Source organism: Trachypithecus francoisi, unplaced genomic scaffold (assembly GCF_009764315.1).
Source record: "Trachypithecus francoisi isolate TF-2019V2 unplaced genomic scaffold, Tfra_2.0 Contig01461, whole genome shotgun sequence".
NCBI lineage: Eukaryota > Metazoa > Chordata > Mammalia > Primates > Cercopithecidae > Trachypithecus > Trachypithecus francoisi.
In genome coordinates, this window is record NW_022681433.1 from 2,195,156 (window position 1) to 2,217,807 (window position 22,652).

A 22,652-nucleotide genomic window follows, 5' to 3' on the forward strand; every position below is an offset into this window, starting at 1 on the left:
TTTCACGCCATTCTCCTGCCTCAGCCTCCCCAGTAGCTGGGACTACAGGCGCCCACCACCTCGCCTGGCTAGTTTTTTTTTTGTATTTTTTAGTAGAGACTGGGTTTCACCGTGTTAGCCAGGATGGTCTCGATCTCCTGACCTTGTGATCCGCCCGTCTCGGCCTCCCAAAGTGCTGGGATTACAGGCTTGAGCCACCGCGCCCAGCTTTACCAAACTTTTTAAATTTAAAAATTCTAAAAAAAAAAAAAAAATTCTGCTGTTTCAACATCTTTGAACCAGTTTCATAATTATTTCAGGAATACATTTATTCATGAGTAAATATGATTTTAGGAATATTAACAGTTCCTACCAACACTTAATTATGAAAATATCACAAAATCTTGGACTGATACTAGATTTCTAAAAAGGGTTACCTAATTTCAAAGGAAGATACGTAACGTTTTGCTCTACACAAATTAGCCTAGTTTGAAATCAAAGCAAATACCCTCAACAGTAATTGTTTGGCCCAATTCTTATTATTTAGAAGTTGAGGGTAATGAATGTCTAATGGTTTTAAAATATTAAATAGTTACAACACTTCCCAGAAAGCGAATGCTCATTTTCTTTCCCATGTCTCTACTCTAAATTGGTATTTTTTTGTTTGTTTTGGTTTCGCTTTGTTTTGTTTTTGCCTCACCTCCCAATACCATAATAGGTAAAGGTCAAGGAACCTAAAATATCTGCAAGCACTTACACTTAAGTGTAACTATTTGAATTCATTTTCACTCCCATATTTAACCTTTAATTTTACTAAATGGAAAAATGAATACTAATGCTAAAATTGTTTGTTCTCAAGTATTATTACAACTTTACATTTTATTATACTTCAAACAGTAGTTATGAGAAAAAAGAAAAATCATTACATACTAATTTGTAGTGCTTTTTCCAAGCCTTCATAATAACACCAATTTTCTGCATTCCGATCAATCAAGTTTTTGAACACTTCACTGGCTTCTTTTAATCTTCCCAATTTCAACAGTATTTCCCCTGAAATTAAGTTTAAAGACATATTCATTTTAAACATTAAATATCTATCTGACCCCAGGGACTTCACGAAGCATTATCAATGAAGAGATGGTTAAAAAGACAGAACTCTGTATGCTTCCCCTTTGGACGTGGAGCAGTTTATGCAACTAAGCATAGCTTGTCTTCAGAAGTGAACCTTCATTTTTGGCTTCCTCTTACACTCCAAACACATATGTAGGACATTAATTTGTTAGTAAAAAAACTTTTGCATTACACACGTATCATACCCTTTGAAATAACTAGACACACACAAACACATCAAAATTAGACTGGCAAGTAATTCTAGTGAAACATTCCTATCTTCCTACTACAAGATTTGAATATATCTTTCCTATCAGTTCATATATTAATTCTCCACTCAATTCTCATTGTTTCAAGATCACTAAAACTGGAGAAGTTTAACTCAGTGAAATTATAACACTAAACACTGCTTTATAACAGGAAACCACACAAGCCATGTTCATGTACAGGTTAGCTGAGTGGGTCGGTAAAAGGTCAAATCCTTTTACTAAGCCACACAAATTAGGAGGAGGTGTGGAGAATGAGGACCCAGACCTCTCTAATACAATGGAAACACACCTAATCTAAGATAAAGGGGAGACTCTCAAAAAAGAACATACCTCAGCTTCCTGCCCTCAAGATTACTCATTCCCCAAACAATCTATTTCAAACAACCTTTTAAAATGTCTTCAAGTCATACTATTTCTCCTTTCATCATGTTGGAGGAGGCAGTACATTATAGCAGGTTTTATGTCCTATTATTTTACTATTTTTATATATCACTCAAACTCTACAATTAGATTGAACTAGGAATAATTACCAACTCCACCACTAACTAGCTTTGTGACAGGGAGAAAAGTGGGTAGTTAGCACATTGCCTGTCACATAATGAATACATACAAATATCTGCTATTGAAAACTTTAAATATCCCCAATTCCTCCACGATTATCTTCTGGCCAATTTTTACCCTGCTTACCCTAGATATAATAAGACAACAGCATATTTTTCATTTTCAAAAAACATCTGTTATTTGCTACTACCATGAAGCAAAGGAATGCATAGGACAAATATATATATGTATATACACACACACCTACATATTCATAAATAAGCGGAAATCTCCAACTTTTAAAGCTTTTTAAAGGATCGGCCGGGCGCGGTGGCTCAAGCCTGTAATCCCAGCACTTTGGGAGGCCGAGACGGGCGGATCACGAGGTCAGGAGATCGAGACCATCCTGGCGAACACGGTGAAACCCCGTCTCTACTAAAAATACAAAAACTAGCCGGGCGAGGCGGCGGGCGCCTGTAGTCCCAGCTACTCGGGAGGCTGAGGCAGGAGAATGCGTAAACCCGGGAGGCGGAGCTTGCAGTGAGCTGAGATCCGGCCACTGCACTCCAGTCGGGCGACAGAGCGAGACTCCGCCTCAAAAAAAAAAAAAAAAAAAAAAGGATCGTAAAAGTAATGACCACAAAGAAAACTGTGTGAGTATCAAAGGTCTCTGGACCTGCAAAGTTCAGTGAAAATTGAAAAATAATACCATGATCTGTCTCTGTAGATAATACAAAGCATGAGCTATGTATTCAAATTAACGGCCCCCAAATTACCCTCACTAGCAATATAAGGATAAATGTGACTATAGGCAATGTGCAGATTTATTTTTGTTTTTTGAGACAAGGTCTTGCTCTGTCATCCAGGCTGAAGTGCTAGTGGCACAATCACAGCTCACTGCTGCCTCAACCTCCCAGGCTCAAGCAATCCTCCCTTCTCAGTCTCCCAAGTAGCTGGGACCACAGGCATGAACCACCACACCCACATAATTTTTTAATTTTTTGTAGAGATAGTTTCACTATGTTGCGCAGGTTGGTCTTAAAATCCTGCACCTCAAGCAATCCTCCCGCCTCAGCCTCCCAGTGTTGGGATTACAGGTATGAACCACCATTCATGCCCTATACTAACTTGAATTAATTTCACTGTACCATATTTACTTGTCAAAAACTGCATTCCCTATTTGTTTTTATTTTTAAGATTAATAAACTAACCTAACTGCATTCCCTATTTTTTTTTAAGATTAAATAACCTAACTTATGGATTATATTGAATGCATTTCCTATTGATGCTACAGGACAAATATCAAGAAAGAGAAACAGCAACCCAAGGGAGTTAAGATTTAATCAGGAAACGACAATAATATTTCAGAAAGGAAAAATAATTGCCTTTTTTCCTCTTTGCTCCCATCAATAAGTAATGGAACAAGATAGAAATCAGAATATTTGATTATTTACCCACATTTTTATCAATAACTTTTAAAAGTGTCATTAATATTGGTATTAATATTAATTACAATAAAAAATAAATCACTCCTGTGCTATACATTAACCAGAAAGAGTATACTGGTTAAAAGTAAGAAGCTCATGAAAAGGCATGGGAAAAAGAGCATATATTACTAAGTGAAAGAAGCCAATCCTTCTCAGGCAAGAAATGATCTGGCAAAAATAAAACCAATCTGAAAAGGCTACATACTGTATGATTGCAACTATATGACATTTTGGAAATGGCAAAACTATGCAGAGGCTTGCCAGGGGTTTGCAGGAGTGAGGGATGGAAAGGTGAAACAAAGGATGTTTAGGGCAGTGAAACTACTTTGTATAATACTATAGTGGTGAATACATGTCATTATACATTTGTCAAAACCCATAAAGTGTGACAGTGGGAAAGGCTGTGGGTATACAGGGATATATGGCAACTCTCTGTACCTTTTTCTAGATTTTACTGTGAATCTAAAACTGTCCTGAAAATGTCTGTTTTTTAGAAAAAAGTAAGGACTCTGAAGTCAGAAGGATGTGTTGATGTGCTTAGAAACTATAACTCTACCACTTAAAAAGCTGGATGACTCTGGGCAAGTCCTTAACCTCTCTAAGCCTCAGTCTCTTCCACTATAAAATGGGGTTAATAAATAGTATCCATCTTAAAAGCGCTAAAAAATTAAATGAAATAAAGCAGTGTAAGCAATTACCATACTCAAATAGAAGAAGAGTTTTAAAATAGATATTAGCTATTATTTTTATTAAGCTTCAGACTTCAGAGGTCCTACAACTGTATGAAACTTTAGTTCTAACCTATTATTTTAGCTGGACAATTTAATACAATATTGCTCAGGTAAAGAGAACTAATGAGCAAAGCTTTGTGAAAATTTTTTTTTGACCCTTTGTTGATGAATGCTGTTAAAACTATAGGGATCCTGTCTTCATAATTAGCCCATGATGAAAATAAATGACCTTTGTGTTCATGATGATCCCAGTATCATCAATTATGGTTCTCACTGTATTTAATTAACTATATATGGATATACAGAGATACAAATTCAATATGAAGGCAGAATAATATACCGCTTAAGGGAATGAAATCTGGATTCAAATCCAGCACTCTCCAGTTTACTAAACTGTATGACTTGGGGTTAGTCAATCTCTCAGTTCCTCAGTTCCCCTCATCTCCAAAATAGATATAATAACTACAACATAGGGTTGTTATGAGGATTAAACTAGTTAATAATGGCTTAATAATAAAGTGTTTGGAACCTTGCCAGATACATAACAAGTGTCATGTAACACTTAGGAGAGAATAAAATATGTAGCTTTTTGTTTTCTGTTTGAGGCCATTAAAAAAAGGGAAGCCAACTTACCTTTAATTTCTTCCACCAAAAGTTTATCACATATTTGTTTCTCATATGTTTCTATATGTTCCAAAGATTCCTGAAATAGATCTGCCTCTCTCATCACTTGATTCTGGTATAGTATCAGTTCACTATATTCATAATCTATTTTGTTTGGAGGAACCTGAAAAAAAAAATGACCAAATTACTTTATTTGTATAATTATATAAAGCAGTTACAGACCTTTAATTAAACTGTCTTCTCAGGAGAGTCATTCACACAAACAAGAAGGCAACTCACAAGCAGATACAAACAGAAGAGTGATTAACAGCACCAAAAATGAATGCATTATTTAAAACAAATATTGGGGTGGGACTTCTGTCTACCCCAAGTGATACAGGTCAACAAATCCTACATACAAATATAAAAATGGTTGAAATACTACAGAATCTACAAAAAAAAAAAAAAAACCTACTAGAATTAATAAAAGTGTTTAGCAAAGTCACAGAATAAAAGATCAATGAAGAAAAATCAATTACAGGTATACCTTGGAGATACTGTGGGCTTGGTTCCACACCACCACAATGAAGTGAGTGACACAATTTTATGGTTTCCCAGTGCATGTAAGTTCCACTGGCCGGGCACGGTGGTGCACGGCTGTAACCTCAGGTCTTTGGGAGGCTGAGGTGGATGGATTACCTGAGGTCAGGAATTCAAGACCAACCAGGCCAACGTGGTGAAACCGCGTCTCTACTAAAATACAAAATTAGCCTGGCGTGGTGCCGCATGCCTGTAATCCCAGCTACTCAAGAAGCTGAGGCAGAAGAATCGCTTAAGCCCAGAGGTGGAGGTTGCAGTGAGCTAAGATCGTGCCACTGCATTCCAGCCTGGGCAACAAGAGTGAAACTCAGCCTCAAAATAAAAACTAAACTAAAAAAGTTTTATTAACACTATACTATAGTCTATTAAGCATGCAGCAGCATTATGTCTCAAAAAAACAACGTTGCCAGGCACAGTGGTACACCCGTAGGCCCAGCGATCCTCCTGCCTCATGCCTCAGTCTCTGGAGAAGTCCTAGCTAGGATTTCAAGTCCTAGTCGTAGTCTAAGAGTTCAAGACTGTAGTGCATAGCCACAGCACTTCTGCTTTGGCAACACAGTCAGACCTTGTCTCAAAAAAAAAAGTAAAGAAAAGAAAATAGACATTGGCCAGGCACAGTGGCTCACACCTGTAATCCCAGCACTTTGGGAGGCCGAGACAGGTGGATTACGAGGTCAGGAGTTCGAGACCAGCCTGGGCAACATGGCAAGACCTCGTCTCTTAAAAAACAAAACAAAACAAAACAAAACAAAAAAACAGAAGAAAAATCCTACATTTTAACTGTTTCCAATTATGTAAAAAAGTTTTCCAGTTTTCCATAGGTCTCAAATACTTCAATTCACATTTGAGGGCAGGGACAATTAAGAAGTCGACTACTCCGTTTGTGAAGGTAGAAGAAAACATTAAAATTCTTACTTGCTGAGTTTGTCTAAATTCTTCCAACAGTTTTAAGGCCATATCATAATCTTTCAGCAAATGGTATGCAATAGCATATCCAATCCACGAAGCACGCTGTGTGGGGCGCAACTGAAGAAGCTGGTATCTTGTCTCCTAAAAAAAATACGTTTTAACTTGCTAAACATTCTCATTATTTCATTAGTTTTAAGAAAACAATCTAACCTTTAACACATTTCTAATGAACCATATCAACAAAGATCAGTTTCAGCATAAAATAGAAGTACTTTTTATGTTTCTCACCTAAATTACTAAAGTTCTAGAATATCCTGTAATAGTCACTGTGAGGCTGTCACTGAAACATCTTTGGGGCCCACACCTTTGGACTGCCTTATTAAATTACCTTTAAATAATGAAATTTTTTTTTTTTTTTTGGTAACTAAACATTCTGTAAGAAGACTAAGATGGTTTTTTATTAAACTACATTTTGCTACTTACAAAACTATTATATGAATTACATGTATTTACAGTGTAAATACATTGTAATAATTGGCCAGATACAGGACAGACACAGCCAGGGAAAACACCCAAACATTTGACTATCCCTTATTTTTACTGTTGCATCTCTGTCATTCCCAAATCCTTTATTAAAGTGTAGGTCAGTATTATTTTCTCTGCCAACTCTTGGCGTTACCCGGGGCAAATGCAAAACTAATGTGTATCACCCATCCCACAATCTATCCTCTAAGTCCCAAGTTTTTCTAATCTTTAATGATTTTCTCCTCCACTCCATTCAGAGGCCCACTGCCACAGCCATACCCTAGAAGTTACTGCCACCCAGAAATCATAAATTTAGGTATCTCACTCTCTACCCACAGCTCCCATGCTGCCAACACTATCATTTGGTGACATTCCTACCCTTGTTCTTTGACACCACCAGCATCTATACTTCCTGGGTCCTTCACACTTTCACCATCAGCTCTCCTTTTTTTCTTTTAGAGACAGAGCCTCCCTATGTTGCCCAGGCTGGACTAAACTCCTGACCTCAAGCGATCCTCCTACATCAGCCTCTCAAGTAGCCAGGACTAAGACATATAATACCAGGCCTAGCTCTCTTTCAACTTAATTTATTTCACAATCCACTTTAGCAACCACTGTTTGGCCAATATTCTTAATTTCTATGCCTCATTCCTAAAGATAACTGATTTTAACTCCAACTGCATCTAAGCTGCTAAGCACAGCTGAAGAAAAAAATACACACTTTGAAGAGTGGTGCCATTATTATTACTAAGTTCAGCAGAGCCCTTAAAGTGGCTGCAAAAATCTAGGCATGGGGTATGAGGGCTTATATGGCAAAAATCTAGGCATGGGGTATGAGGGCAAAAGAAGTGTATAAATAATGTATTTAAAGAAAACTGTTAGAACCTAGTGGCCTCCTTCTCGTAAGAAAGTAAGAGAATTCCGGCCGGGCGCGGTGGCTCAAGCCTGTAATCCCAGCACTTTGGGAGGCCGAGACAGGTGGATCACGAGGTCAGGAGATCGAGACCATCCTGGTCTACACGGTGAAACCCCGTCTCTACTAAAAAATACAAAAACCTAGCCGGGCGAGGTGGCAGGCGCCTGTAGTCCCAGCTACTTGGGAGGCTGAGGCAGGAGAATGGCGTAAACCCGGGAGGCGGAGCTTGCAGTGAGCCGAGATCGCGCCACTGCACTCCAGCCTGGGCGACAGAGCGAGACTCCGTCTCAAAAAAAAAAAAAAAAAAAGAAAGTAAGAGAATTCCATGTTGGACACAGTGATTCTAGGATACTAAGTGGAATAAGCACATGGAGAAGTCCAGGAGAGAGTTGAAAATGCAAATCTGAAGAGGTCTGAACTACAGAAAGACTGATTTATGGCCACCCTTCTAACATTTTTAAAATATCTACTAACCAGTAATTTTTAAAAGCTACTTTTATGTTTAGGTTTCAATTATAAAAGCCCTATTAGTTTACCAAATTTGTAAACATCAAACCTACAAATAATCTAGTATAGCAGCTGCACACAGATATTCCGGTTAAACTAGGCATAGTGGCTCATGCCTATAATCCCAGCACACTGGGAGGCTGAGGTGGGAAAATCACTGGAGCCTAGGAGTTCAAGACTAGCCTGGGTAACATAGCAAGACCTTGTCTCTTTTTTAAAAATAATTAATGAATTAAAAATGTTTTAAAAACCAGTTTTGTTTTTGTTTTTTAAGAAAAAGTCTTGCTCTGTTGTCCACGCTGGAGTGCAGTGGCACAACCATGGCTCACTGGAGTCTCAACTCTTAGGTTCAAGGGATCCTCCTGCCTCAACCTCCTGGGTAGCTGGGACTGCAGGTGTGAACTACCATGCCCGGCTAATTTTCTTATTTGTAGAGACGGAGTCTGGCCTATGTTGCTCAGGCTGGTTTCTAACTCCTAATCTCAAGCGATCCTCCCACCTCAATCTCCCAAACTGCTGGGATTACAGGCGTGCACCACCGCACCCCACCAGTTATTCTTTTTTGATACTCAAGTAAAAAGTGCCATAACTATGACTGAGGAGGAAGGTCCCAAGTGACACACACCTTCTAATGAACAATCAAATCTATGTGTTCTTGGCTTATGCTCACCTCATTCTGAATTCACATGCTCTTAAATTATATCTACTGTAAAGTCACATACATTTAAGAATGAAGTACTTACTCGGTAACCTTCAAGGTCTCTCATTTGGATCTGCAACAGTGAGAGATCCCTCAAAATTTGCAGGTTATCTTTATCTAATTTGAGGGCATTTCGGTAACATTTTATAGCTTCATCGTATTTCTTATCAGAACGCTGCAACAGTCCATATACATGCCAACCTATTAAGTTAAGGAAACAAAGACGTACACAGACACTAGAATACACTATGCTACATATCTAATATAAAACTTACATTAAGGAAATGGTATTTTGCCTGGGATTTGTTTCAGAATGATCTGGGGTCTGGGAAAGAGGAATAGTGAGGGGAAGTTAAAGACGAAACCAGATCAAGCTTGGTTGATAATTGTCAAATTGTTGAAGCTGGGTAATAGCCACATGGGGAGGGCGTCATTATTCTGTTCTCTCTACTTGTGTACATGTTTGAAATTTTCTGTAATATTTTAAGTAACCTTAAAGAATTCTCGGCAAAAATTCTTCACATTTTCTACTCTCTATCCCATCACTTTCCTACCCCAGCAACCTCAACATTCACCTATTCTTCATCATGATGTGTTGAAACAGAATATATACAAAAACTGCAACTACCTTTTGAAACAAATTTACAGTCAACCAATTCTAAAGTAACGTGTAACTATCACCTAATTCCCTAGTTTATATTAAAGGCCACAAAAAATAAGTTTTATTTCTTATAAATTAAAGTCTTAGCATATCTTGGAGTCAAAAGCCCCACAAAACTATCATACTTACATGCCCTTCTCTTCACTCTGGGGTAAGCACTGGGATAAAGAAATAAGTATTTAGTAATTTGAGAAAACCCTAAGCTAAATATGTGAAAACACTACTGAGATTATTTGTGTTCAATACCAGTACGTGGCTAAGTGAATTAAATGTAACAAATTAAAATGCAAGGGCAATATGTGAAAAAAAAATGCAGATAAACATATAGATAAGCAAAACAAATGAAAGTCAATTTCAATGATCCATCCTTTAAAAAAAAAAATTTCTTTTGGCCGGGCACGGTGGCTCATGCCTGTAATCCCGGCACTTCGGGAGGCCGAGGAGGGTGGATCACCTGAGGTCAGGAGTTCGAGACCAGCCTGACCAACATGGCGAAACCCCATCTCTACTAAAAATACAACAAGTAGCTGGGCATGGTGGTGCACACCTGTAGTCCCAGCTACTTGGGAGGCTGAGGTTAGAGAATCGCTTGAACCCAGGAGGCAGAAGGTGCAGTGAGCCAAGATCATGCCACTGTGCTCTAGCCTGGGTAACAGAGTGAGACTCCTTCCCCAACCAAAAAAAAAAATTTTTTTTTTTTTACACACTGGGATATTGCCCAAAGAAAAACACAATTCTTTTTTTTCTGTTTGTTTGTTTGTTTGTTTTTTTGAGACGGAGTCTCACTCTGTCACCCAGGCTGGAGTGCAGTGGCCGGACCTCAGCTCACTGCAAGCTCCGCCTCCCGGGTTCACGCCATTCTCCTGCCTCAGCCTCCAGAGTAGCTGGGACTACAGGCGCCCACCACCTCGCCCGGCTAGTTTTTTGTATTTTTTAGCGGAGACGGGGTTTCTACAAATTAAGTAACAGCTATGTCTCCGTGTTAACAGAAATCAAGCTGAAGAACCAATATCATACTTAATAAGTAAAATCTGTTTTAAAATAAGTTTTTCTTCTAAAATGTCTAGAAGACAGTTTAAGACACACAAATTTTAACATACAATCGTATGTTAAACTAAAAGTCAGTATTTGGAGTAATAGGAAAGTATCATCCAGTTAATTATGCTTAAGAAAAAAATGGGGGCCGGGCGCGGTGGCTCAAGCCTGTAATCCCAGCACTTTGGGAGGCCGAGACGGGCGGATCACGAGGTCAGGAGATCCAGACCATCCTGGCTAATACAGTGAAACCCTGTCTCTACTTAAAAATACAAAAAACGAGCCGGGCGACGAGGCGGGCGCCTGTAGTCCCAGCTACTCGGGAGGCTGAGGCAGGAGAATGGCATAAACCCGGGAGGCGGAGCTTGCAGTGAGCTGAGATCCAGCCACTGCACTCCAGCCTGGGTGGCAGAGCAAGACTCCGTCTCAAAAAAAAAGAAAAAAATGGGTTTCAGGCCGGGCGCGGTGGCTCAAGCCTGTAATCCCAGCACTTTGGGAGGCCGAGACGGGCGGATCACGAGGTCAGGAGATCGAGACCATCCTGGCTAACACGGTGAAACCCCGTCTCTACTAAAAAATACAAAAAACTAGCTGGGCGAGGTGGCGGGCGCCTGTAGTCCCAGCTACTCGGGAGGCTGAGGCAGGAGAATGGCGTGAACCCGGGAGGCAGAGCTTGCAGTGAGCTGAGAGCCGGCCACTGCACTCCAGCCTGGGTGACAGAGCGAGACTCCGTCTCAAAAAAAAAAAAAAAGAAAAAAGAAAAAAATGGGTTTCAAGTCACATACAATTATCAAAGTAACTTTTCTCCAACACTAAGCACAACAGAAGTAAACACATTTTATAGAGATTTCCTTTAAAATACTCCAATAAAAAAAACACAGGGTAGGGAACAAATGAAACTAATATTGGAGGAGGGGCACAAGCAAAAACGAAACTAATATTACAAAATGTTGATAATGATTATAGTTGAGTAATGGATACACAGAGTTCATTAAATTCTCTCTTCTATGTACGTTTGGAATTTTCATAGTACAAATTTAATTTGAATTAGGAAAAAACTAGTTAAAACAAACTATTTACTGCAAAAGGATACAGACATGACTCTTGACATCATTACGAAGTCCTTTACGAACAAATTCATAAGCTTCTTCTTTTTTTCCTAAACAGTTCAGTGTTAATCCTTTCATAGCCAAAGTCTCTGAAAAATAATTTTTAAACTCTATTTACAAATGACAGAAAATGATTATCTTAATAGTACTTTAATAGTTGAGATCTGAAGGATTACTACGGCTCCAATTCATCTTTTTAATCTCACAGTCTGAACTTCCCTCCAAGTAGAAAAAATAAAACTACATTTAAATAGCTACTTAAAGCTTAGCAGCCGAAGTCCTTCTCTGAAATTCCATAGTTTCAGAGTTGCTAAAATGGTTTCTGCCCTTCACAAGACTCTGTAAAAGTGGTTGATATTATTCTGCTGAAAAAATTAACAGGCTGGGCGCGGTGGCTCAAGCCTGTAATCCCAGCACTTTGGGAGGCCGAGACGGGCGGATCACGAGGTCAGGAGATCGAGACCATCCTGGCGAACACGGTGAAACCCCGTCTCTACTAAAAAAATACAAAAAACTAGCCGGGCGTGGTGACGGGCGCCTGTAGTCCCAGCTACTCGGGAGGCTGAGGCAGGAGAATGGCGTGAACCCGGGAGGCGGAGCTTGCAGTGAGCTGAGATCCGGCCACTGCACTCCAGCCTGGGCGACAGAGCGAGACTCCGTCTCAAAAAAAAAAAAAAAAAAAAATTTAACAAAGCAGGCCAGGCGCAATGGCTCACACCTATAATCCCAGCACTTTGGGAGGCTGAGGTGGGTGCATCACCTGAGGTCAGGAGTTCGAGACCGGCCTGGCCAACATAGCAAAACCCCGTCTCTAACAAAAATTAGCCAGGCATGGTGGCACACGCCTGTAATCCTAGCTACTGGGGAGGCTGAGGCAGGAGAACTGCTTGAACCCAAGAGGCAGAGGTTGCAGTGAGTCAATACTGTGCTACTGCACTCCAGCCTGGGCGACAAGAGTGAGACTCTGTCTAAAAAAAATAAAATAAAATAAAAATAAAAATTAACAAAGCAGACATGAGTCTTACAGAATTAGATCTACCATAGCAGTTCCACAGCTCTTACCTAAGGTCAATTCTAATCAATCTGATTTACAACCACACAAAAACACTCAATCTACCTTAATAAAGACATATACATAATTTAAACCTCACTTTATTCAATATTGGAACAGACTTCATTTTTGATAGCGAGTTTGCTCCAACAAATTCCACTTAGGCTAATTACATCAGTTCACATTTCAAGACCACAACACTGGATGATGGTAGTGGCAACAAAAAATATGTAAGGAAGTTAATAAAAGATGGTTCAGAATGAAATAATTCTCTGAATTATCCACAAGAAGGGAATTACGCAAGAAGAATGATTTTCAAACTGATTTCTGCAGACTCTATGGTATTCAGAACATGGTGATCCTGTGGTCCAAATCCCCCTCCAACACCTTTTATCTGTTTCACATATTGAACTTTCCCACAGGCTCCATTTGGACAAAGGTTCCACAGCTAAAGAGCCTGAAAACAAGCTTTAGAATTAATTCTATGAAATGAAGATTTCTTTCCAATTCCTTCAAAGAATCTTTTAAATGGTGTTAGAAAAGTGAGCAAGGTCAGTCTATTTTCCCAATAAGATGATCTCAGCCATTACCCAAGTCTGATACTGAGTAACCTTAACCAGCATTGCTATGCTACAGGATCGTAACTTTCATGTCTATCCTGATCCAGCCTTCTAACACTGGCTATTACTGAAAAAGGATACAACAAGAAAATACAAACTTTATTAACACCAGTGTTAGAAAAACAACTCAAAATATGCAATCTAATGGTAAATTAGTAATATCATATGTAAATGTCAGCACATACTAAAAAAAAAAAAAACACATCTACCAAAGAATAAAGTGCAGGTGACCATATCTTCATACTTCTATATTGCAAATTTTGTCCTAATTTTACACATAGGAAACCAAGGTATAAACTTAAAATTCTATTCAAAGTAATAAAGGAAATCAGGTCCATAAACATATTGATACATACTTTCTCCAATTTTTCGCCAATAGATAAACCAACCATCCTAATCTTATCCTTAAGTACATATACTTAAAGATAATACTGGTAATCTAGAAGACTCATATAAAGCATTAAAAAAATGCTGAACATTTGTGCACTCTAACAGAGAATGGCAAGGCCTTGGAATCTGGGAAATATTCTTCTTTCACTGTTAATCCCTGGTTTTAGAATTTGATTTCCCTAAAGCAATCTTTCACATAAGACAATACCTCCATGTTCAGCAAATTTTGGGTTCGACAGAATCATCTTGCAAAACTTGAGGCCATTTTTGTACTGCTTCTGTTCATAACATTTCTGTAAAGAAATATGAACAAAAGTTATTTTATCAAATGAATACACAACGGGGCAACTTTTCATGGCATCATATATTCTGAATTCAAGATCCAAAATTAGGTCCAAAACGTGATGGAAAGGATATCACTTACAAACATGCAGTGTACTTTTGTTACCTATTCTTGTCAAATTGTTCTAAAATCTACATATTTTCATTTTTATAAAAGACCATGAAAAAAAAGACATTTAAAAAACAGGAAATGTGGCTGAGCAAGGTGGTTCACACCTGTAATCCCAGCACTTTGGGAGGCCAAAGTGGGTGGATCGCTTCAGTGCGGGAGTTCAAGACCAACCTGGCCAACATGGTGAAACCCTGTCTCTACTAAAAATACAAAAATCAGCTGGGCATGGTGGCATGCACCTGTAATCCTAGCTACTCAGGAGGCTGAGGCAGTAGAATTGCTTGCACACGGGAGGCAGAGGTTGCAGTGAGCAGAGATCACACCACTGCACTCCAGCCTGGGCGACACGACGAGACTCTGTCTCAAAAAAAAAAAAAATTACAAAAATTAGCCAGACGTGGTGGCGCATGCCTGCAATCCCAGCTACTTGGGTGGCTGAGGCAGGAGAATTGCTTGAACTCAGGAGCTGGAGGCTGCAGTGAGCCTAGATCATGCCACTGCACTCCAGCCTGGGCAACTGAGTGAGACCCTGTCTCAAAACAACCAGAAAAAAATGGCAATTCAATCAATACTGCCACAGAATTTTTTAAATTTTGTTTCCCTTTCCTAGTACACAGAATTTTTTAATTTGAAATAATTCCAATGCTTTGGGAGGCCAAGGCAAGAGGACTGCTTGAGCCCAGGAGTTCAACACCAGCCTGGGGAACAAAGCAAGACCTCATCTCTACAAACAAATTAAAAATTACTCAGGCATAGTGGTGCACATCTGTGGTCCTACTACTTGGGAGGCTGAGGTGGGAGGATCACTTGAGCCCATGAGGTTGAGGTTGCAGTAAGGCATGATTGTGCCACTGCACTTAGTCTGGACAGTAGAGCAAGACACTATCTCAAAAAAAAACATTTAAGCAAAAACATGTGGCAGCAGAAAAATACCAGAAACTGCACTAAAAGCCTCTGCTACTGCAAGAATGAAACCAAAGTGCATGCGTACGTGCATGCACACACACGCACATACAAATACTACCACTTATTGAGCAGCTATTACATGTCTGTATAAAATTTGTAATCTCTTAATACCAATTACTTAAGGTAGGTGTCATTACTTCCACTTCAGAGATGTGGAAACTGAAACTCCAGAGTTCAAAAACTTGTTTATAAGCGGCTCAGCTTAGCTGCAAATTCTGGTCTTACTCCAAAGACCATCATTAGTCCAATGCAAGGATAAGCAACATCTTTATTCCTGAATGCCACCAGCCAGGGTACGCAATTAACATCTCTCCCTGGCAGTCACTGATGCGGAGAACACCCCATTGCTTTCTACTCTTCCCTGGCTTAAGTTGTTCAGTCACACTGGGTGTTACATTACTCAACATGCCAAGCTTATCCCCACCTCAGGCCTCCTACATTTGTGTTCCTTACGCCTGAAATGCTTTCCTAGATCTTCCCATGGATGGTTCCTCATTATCATCTAAGTCTCACATGTCCCCTACTCACCCACTTTATCAAATACTCCCATCCTCCTTCCTTCCCCAACATACTCTCTACCATATTACTCTATTTTCCACACAGTGCTATCATTTCCTGAAATCTCATTTTGCTATTACTTAGTGTCTGTCTTCCCCACCATCATATAATGGATCCTTAGAACAATGATCTCACCTATCTTTATTTATTTTTTAGAGACAGTCTCGCTCTGTTGCCCAGGCTGGTGTGCAGAGACACAATCACCATAACCTCAAACTGCGAGCTCAAGTGATCCTCCCACCTCAGCCTCCTGAGTGAGTAGGAAGGACTACAGGTGTGTGCCATCACGCCTGGCTAATTTTTCTTTTTTTCTCGGTAGAGATGAAGTCTCGCTATGTTGTTATGTTGTTCTTTTGTTCCTGGGCTCAAGTGATCCTAGCTCTCACCTCAGCCTCCCAAAGTGCTGGCTGGGATTACAGGCGTGAGCCACTGCGCCAGCCTCAGCCTATTTTAAGTACTGCTGCATTGCCATGGCTAAACAAATAAGAAACTGCTCCATAAATACAGCCTACTAAGTTCAAAGCAAAATGCCACTAGCAATGGATGAGACCGTTATTAAGCCCTGCAGCAGGGGCTGGATGTGGAAGGAATCAGAAAAGTCTTCACAGAAAAAAAGTTTATATTGAGGCCTCTTGACAGCCTCTGGGGAAGGGAACTAGGTGGTTCTGGGATAAGGATAGGAGAGAAACCTAAATTTTGAACGATGTGAATATACCGCCTATTCCAAAAATATTTTAAAATAAAAAATAACAATCTGAGTTTGACTACAAGAGTCTGCCTCACACATATAAGAAAAAAACAAGTGGAAGGAACTACTGAGAAAGGCAAAGAGAAATACTAGTTTTTCTAACTTACCAAGTGATCTGAAAATAATAATCATACTGCCAATAACAGTAATAATAGTTAACACCTACTGGAAGCATTTACTATACGTCCAGACACTGTTCTTATTTTTTTCCTTCATCCCATGACAGCTTATTTACTCTTTATTTAAATCCCAGGAAAGCCTATGAGATGCAATGATGTCCCCATTTAGATAGAGAATCTGAGGCACAGTTACACAGTTTATATAACTATTAAGTGCCAGAGCCACAACTCTTAACCAGGTAGTCTGGCCCCAGAGTCCAAGTACTCAGGTAAAGAAGACAAGTCTACCTGTAATCTCAGCTACTCAGGAGGCTGAGACATGAGAATCGCTTGAATCTGGGAGGCAGAGGTTGCAGTGAGCTGAGATCTTGCCACTGCACTCCAGCCTGAGCGACAGAGCGATACGCTCTTGCAAAAAAAAAAAGACAAATCTACATTCACTCAGCAACCATTATATATACTAAGTAGAAACGATAGATTCTAGTCTCAATTTTGCTAATACTCAGAGAACCTTAGCCACTTGGTCATTTACCATCCTTACGTTTGTCTCTTCCTAAAACAGGGCATGGAATAGCTCCAAAATTCAACGAACTGCAATGCTAATCAATATCCAGTCTGGGGAATAAGACATACAGATATAAGCCACGTGGAACATGTAAAAAAAAAAAAAAAACCAGCTGGTCAGTTTGTGTGGATGTGTTTAAGTTTTTTCAATAGAAAATGTTTACTGTTGGTGGCAAAGCACTTTAACCCACTAAACTTTAAAGATAATTTTATTATAGAGATTTCTGTTTGCTATGGAATTTGTTGTAGCCAAATTTTACCCACATTTATTGCAATTGTGAAATGATAAAATCACCCACTTATGCAGAATCCTCCTAAATTCATGCAACCTTGTCAGAAACATTACATACTTAGATTTTAAAATGTTTAGCTTGGCTGGGCACAGTAGCTCACATCTGTAATCCCAGCAATCTGGGAGGCTGAGGGGGGATGATCGCTTGAAGTCAGGAGTTCGACACTAGCCTGGCCAACAAACCGAGACTTCCATCTCAAAATAATTGATTTTTTTTAGTGGTTACCATTTCCCAATTTATCTGGAGATAAACTTTACCTTTTTTGTATATGAGAATAACAAGTAATGTAACGTTTTCCTTATGACACTGATCCATGATGTGAACTACAAAAAATTCATATAGAGAGAAAAGAAGTGCTGTTATCTTTAAAGTATGATGCCAAATGTCCTGAAATCCAACTAGCGATTTATAAATGATATTCTCATTAATGTTTCAGATTCCCGGGGCAAAAAAAAATTAAAAATAAAAATAAATAAGGTACTTCTCCAATTCCATGCTGTGTAAAATAAAAGGGCATGAGAAAAAGTAAAATTAAAAAATACAAAGCCCAATGAAGCAACCTGCCACATGCTTTAATTACTCATATTTTTAATGTTCTCACACTTGTCTCTTATTGGTTCAAAACTAAGCACCATATAATGTTTAAAACTTTTATCCCACCTACTATGTATCTTAACATTCTGAAGAGTTAAGTGTGAAGTTTCTATCGGCTTGAAACAGAACAGCTACTATGAATTATCTGCCGCTGTTAATACTTAATATTACTCTAAAATCAGTATTTTACTTACAGTAAAGTTACGCAACAACTAACAGCCATATAGCCAACTCAGCTTTCAATAAATTCACCTTTAAACCTAAATGCATGTTTAGCAAATAAAAGCTTTTTTTCCAGTGAAAAGATAAACTAGAGAAGGCAGTTACCTACTAACAATATTAGTTTAAAACCTAGGGTAGCCAGAGGATACTGAGGAAAGCAAAGGCATGCTGCCTCTTCTTGGAAGAACAGAACCTGGAAAGCCACCAAGGACGCTGGCACACAGCCCACAGAAAACTGCCCACCCGGCTCCGCAGCGGTCATCACTACGGGGCCATTACTCAGGCTTCTGCTCCACAATAAAGTAAAAACGCTCCCCTTAAATGCAAAACCAACCAGTCCACGCGGCTTTAATTACTCAAGCAAGGCCTGTGCGACTAGAAAGGAAAGAGCTGTGTTGAAGTTGGTGACAACTCAGAAAAGCACTTCAAGTCAACTATTCACTTCCAAAGAGGTACAACATAAACAGGCAAACTTTTTCCCAACGGGAGGTGGTGCCAAGCTTGGCTTCCTAGAGTTGCCAGTTTTATTTCCTCGTAACCAGGAAAAATTCCACCATCGCATCGATCCCGCTTTAACAGGTATGCGGGTGCGCCGTGCAATCGAATTAAACGCAAAGCAGAAATGCAGAACGCAAAACACCTCACCGAGGGGAGACTGGCAAAATAAACCAACCAGGGAGGATCCCTGAGGGACTGCCGCGAGCCCGGCGCGGCAGAGAGCACGGCAGCCACTACCGGCCGAGGAGGCTGTGCCCAGGCACTGCGGAGGGCGGCGTGAAGTTTCTGGAAAGAGCGCGGCGGGGGTGAGGTGAGCCGCCGCAGACCGAGGAAAGGAAGCGCGCGGAGGAACGGCTCGGCTGCCCCCGGGGCCGGTCGGAGCGGGAAAGTGGGGTCCCGCGAGCTCCGAAGTAAACAAAGAGCGGTGGGCAGCGGAGGCCAAGCCCGGCCCGCGCCGGCCGCCGCCAGACCGCTTGCCCTTAAGGCCCGAGGACCCGGAGACTGGGGGGCGGCAGTGCGGCCTATGGCCACTCACCAAGATGCGTTTAAAGAGGTTGCTCTCCTTGGGCGGCAGCAGCACGTTCGGCATCGTGGCCGGCGGGGAGGCTAGGTGCCTGGGCGGTCCGTTTCGCGGGGGTGGGCACCGGTACGAACCGCTGCTGAGAGTCGGGCTGCGGGCGATGGATTAGCTCACTGACCTACAGTTGCAGTTGGGCAGCCTGCCTGTTCGGCACGGTGGCAATGGAGAAGGAAGGCGGTCTGAGCGGGACAGGCTTTAGCCGGGCTACGCTTTTTGGCCAGCGGCGGCGGCGGTTCCCGCGCGCTGCAAGATGGCAGCCAGGGTCCGCCTCCCGAGCCCGACCCCGTGCGCGTGCGCGGAGCGCCCTGCGGCGTGGGGCTGCGGGTGACTACGGGGGCGTGGCGGGGACCAACTGCGTGGATTTGCCTTGGGCTGCGGCTCCCCTCGCCGCAATCTCGGCGCCCCCTGGGGCTCAGGCGAGCTGTCATCAAAACCTTGGAGTCCCATGTGGTGGTGAGTCACCACCCTCATTCTCCATTGCTCGTATGCATCAGAGCCCCTCCTAAGACTCCTACTTATTGTCTGCTTCTCCTTGCAATAAAGTAATAATAAATAAAAATGAGAATTTTCTTTAAGTAGAAAAGAGAAGACACTGACTTGTATTGCACTCCTGATACGCTTGTGGCCCAAGATAATGTTAGTTATGACTCTGAAGAGTCAGTTTTTTGCATTTAGGAATTTGAGTGTCCGACGCAAAGTAGACTTTTGATGTAAGATGAACTTGTTTTCCTTCCTTTTCCTCCTTGATTCAGACTCTAAGGAGAAGCCTTCTCTTTTCAGTGCAAACCAAACAAATATTTACCATCTTTGATTTTGTTTGTTTGGTTGGTTGGTTTTAAGATGGAGTATCGCTCTTGTTGCCCAAGCTGGAGTGCAATGGCGCTATCTCGACTCACTACAACCTCTGCCTCCCGGATTGAAAGATTCTCCTGCCTCAGCCTCCCAAGTGGCTGGGATTACAGGCATGCGCCACCGCGCCCGGCTAATTTTGTATTTTTAGTAGAGACAGGGTTTCACTATGTTGGCCAGAATGGTCTTGATCTCTTGACATCGTGATCTGCCTGCCTCAACCTGCCAAAGTGCTGGGATTACAGGCGTGAGCCACCACGCCCGGCTGGAATTACGGTTTTGTAAGGCCACTGGTGTTCTGGGACCTGAGACCAGAGAAACCTACCCTTTCTCTTCAGATGGTTCCCCTTCCTACAAGTCATATAATAATGGGAGAAACAGGCTTCAAATCCGGGATCTTCCAACTCTGGGGTACTTTCTACAACAAATAAAAGGAAGCATATTGATGGTAATGTGTGAGTCTGGAAAGATACAAGGGTGGCAAGAATAAACCATACATACAGTGTAGGGTTAGTATTAAGGTGTGTGTAAACATTAGGTACATAAGCTTATTTATACATGTGCTGAATCTTAATGGGTGCATATTTCTGAGACTATAAAGTAATTGATGAGTAACTGCATTTAGTGGGCTGTAATCAGAACTGGGCTGCCCTTTTTTATTTTCTTTCTTTTTTTTTTTTTTTTTTTTGAGACAGTGTTTCACTCTTGTTGCCCAAGCTGGAATGCAATGACTCCATCTCAGCTCGCTGCAACCTCCGCCTCCCAGGTTCAAGCGATTCTCCTGCCTCAGCCTCCCGTGTAGCAGGGATTACAGGCATGCACCATCACACCCAGCTAATTGTGTATTTTTAGTAGAGATGCGGTTTCTCCATGTTGGTCAGGCTGGTCTCAATCTCCCGACCTCAGGTGATCTGCCCACCTCGGCCTTCCAAAGTGCTGGGATTACAGGCGTGAGCCACCATGCCTGCCTATTTGATATTCCTTCTTTCTAGCCTAAGTTGGTTGGAGATAAAAGAAAGAATCATAGGAGTCTTTTTTTTTTTTCTTTCAATCTCCTACGTTTCACACAGGATCATAGGAGTCTTTTAAAATAGGGAAAGTACTGTCATTAAAATTGGGGGTCCACAGCAATCCCATTGCTGGGTATATACCCAAAGGAATATAAATCGTTCTACCATAAAGACACATGCACAGACGGCCAGGTGCAGTGACTCACCTGTAATCCCAGCACTTAGGGAGGCTGAGGCGGGTGGATCACCCTGAGCTCAGGAGTTGGAGACCAGTCAGGGCAACATGACAAACACACACACACACACACACACACACACACACCCCACTAGCTGGGCATGGTGGCGAGTGCCTGTAGTCCCAGCTACTTGGGGATGCTGAGGTGGTAGGATCAGTTGAGCCTGGGAGTCAGGTTGCAGTGAGCCAAGATCATGCCACTGCACTCCAGCCTGGGCAACAGAGTGAGACCCCTGCCTCAAACAAACAAAAAAAAGACTCATGCACGTGTATGTTCATCACAGCACTATTAACAATAGCAAAGACATGGAAGTAACCTAGATGCCCATCAGTGGTGGACTGGATAAAGAAAATGTGGTACATATACACCATGGAATACTACACAGCCACAAAAAAGAGTGAGACCATGTCCTTTGCAGCAACACAGATAGAGCTGGAGGCTATTATCCAAAATGAATTAATGCAGGAACAGAAAATCAAATACCATATGTTTTCACTTACAAGTGGAATTATAAACACTGAGTACCCATGGACACAAAGAAGGGAACAATAGACACTGAGGCCTACTTGAGGGTGGAGAGTAGGAGGAGGGCGAAGATGAAAAAACTGCCTATAGGGTATTATGCTGATTACCTGGGGGACAAGGCTATCTGTACACCAAACCCCACAGCATGCAATTTACCCCTGTAACAAACCTGCACATGTACCCCTTGAGCCTAAAATTAAAAATTGAAAGAAAAAAATAAAATAAAAGTGAGGGTCCAAGGGCCTATGTGTACTCTGCAGAGCTCCCAAGCTGCCCAAGCTGTTAGGAAGTAGGCAAGTATAGCTGCTTTGGGAGCTTGCCTGAGTTGCACCTGAACTCGTGGCAGTCCCCCACCCAGAGAACTGAGCAGGCACACAGAAGTGCCTCCTCCTAGCACCCTCATATGCAACCACTGCCACAATTCTACCCACAGTTTGCTTACCACAGCATTACTAATTCCTGAAAACCCTTTGGCTCCCAATTTATCTACATTGTCATTTACTTACATCATCAGAAGTAAAGGGTTACTCATGGGAAGAGCCAAACCTTCAGTGCTTCAGTCAAGCCCTCACTTGACCCTCATAGGACATCAACTTTTCTAGACCTATGTCAAAATGACAAATTAGATTTTTTAAAGAAATATACAAGAGAAGGGAACAAAACCAAATGTAAATATTTTGAAGACAAGGAACGT

General features: G+C 41.2%; 1 protein-coding gene across 1 annotated transcript in view; it reads right to left on the reverse strand.

Annotated features, from left to right (window-relative positions):
• The window catches only part of NAA16 (N-alpha-acetyltransferase 16, NatA auxiliary subunit), a 68,974-nt gene extending 49,329 nt beyond the window's left edge, over nt 1-19,645 (reverse strand). The window contains 7 exon segments of the mRNA XM_033234205.1: nt 910-1,029; nt 4,750-4,903; nt 6,235-6,369; nt 8,920-9,077; nt 11,666-11,770; nt 13,951-14,035; nt 19,294-19,645. Coding sequence (XP_033090096.1) covers nt 910-1,029; nt 4,750-4,903; nt 6,235-6,369; nt 8,920-9,077; nt 11,666-11,770; nt 13,951-14,035; nt 19,294-19,347 — 811 coding nt within the window. The 5' untranslated portion in view covers nt 19,348-19,645.
• Between the last annotated feature and the right edge of the window lie 3,007 nt (nt 19,646-22,652).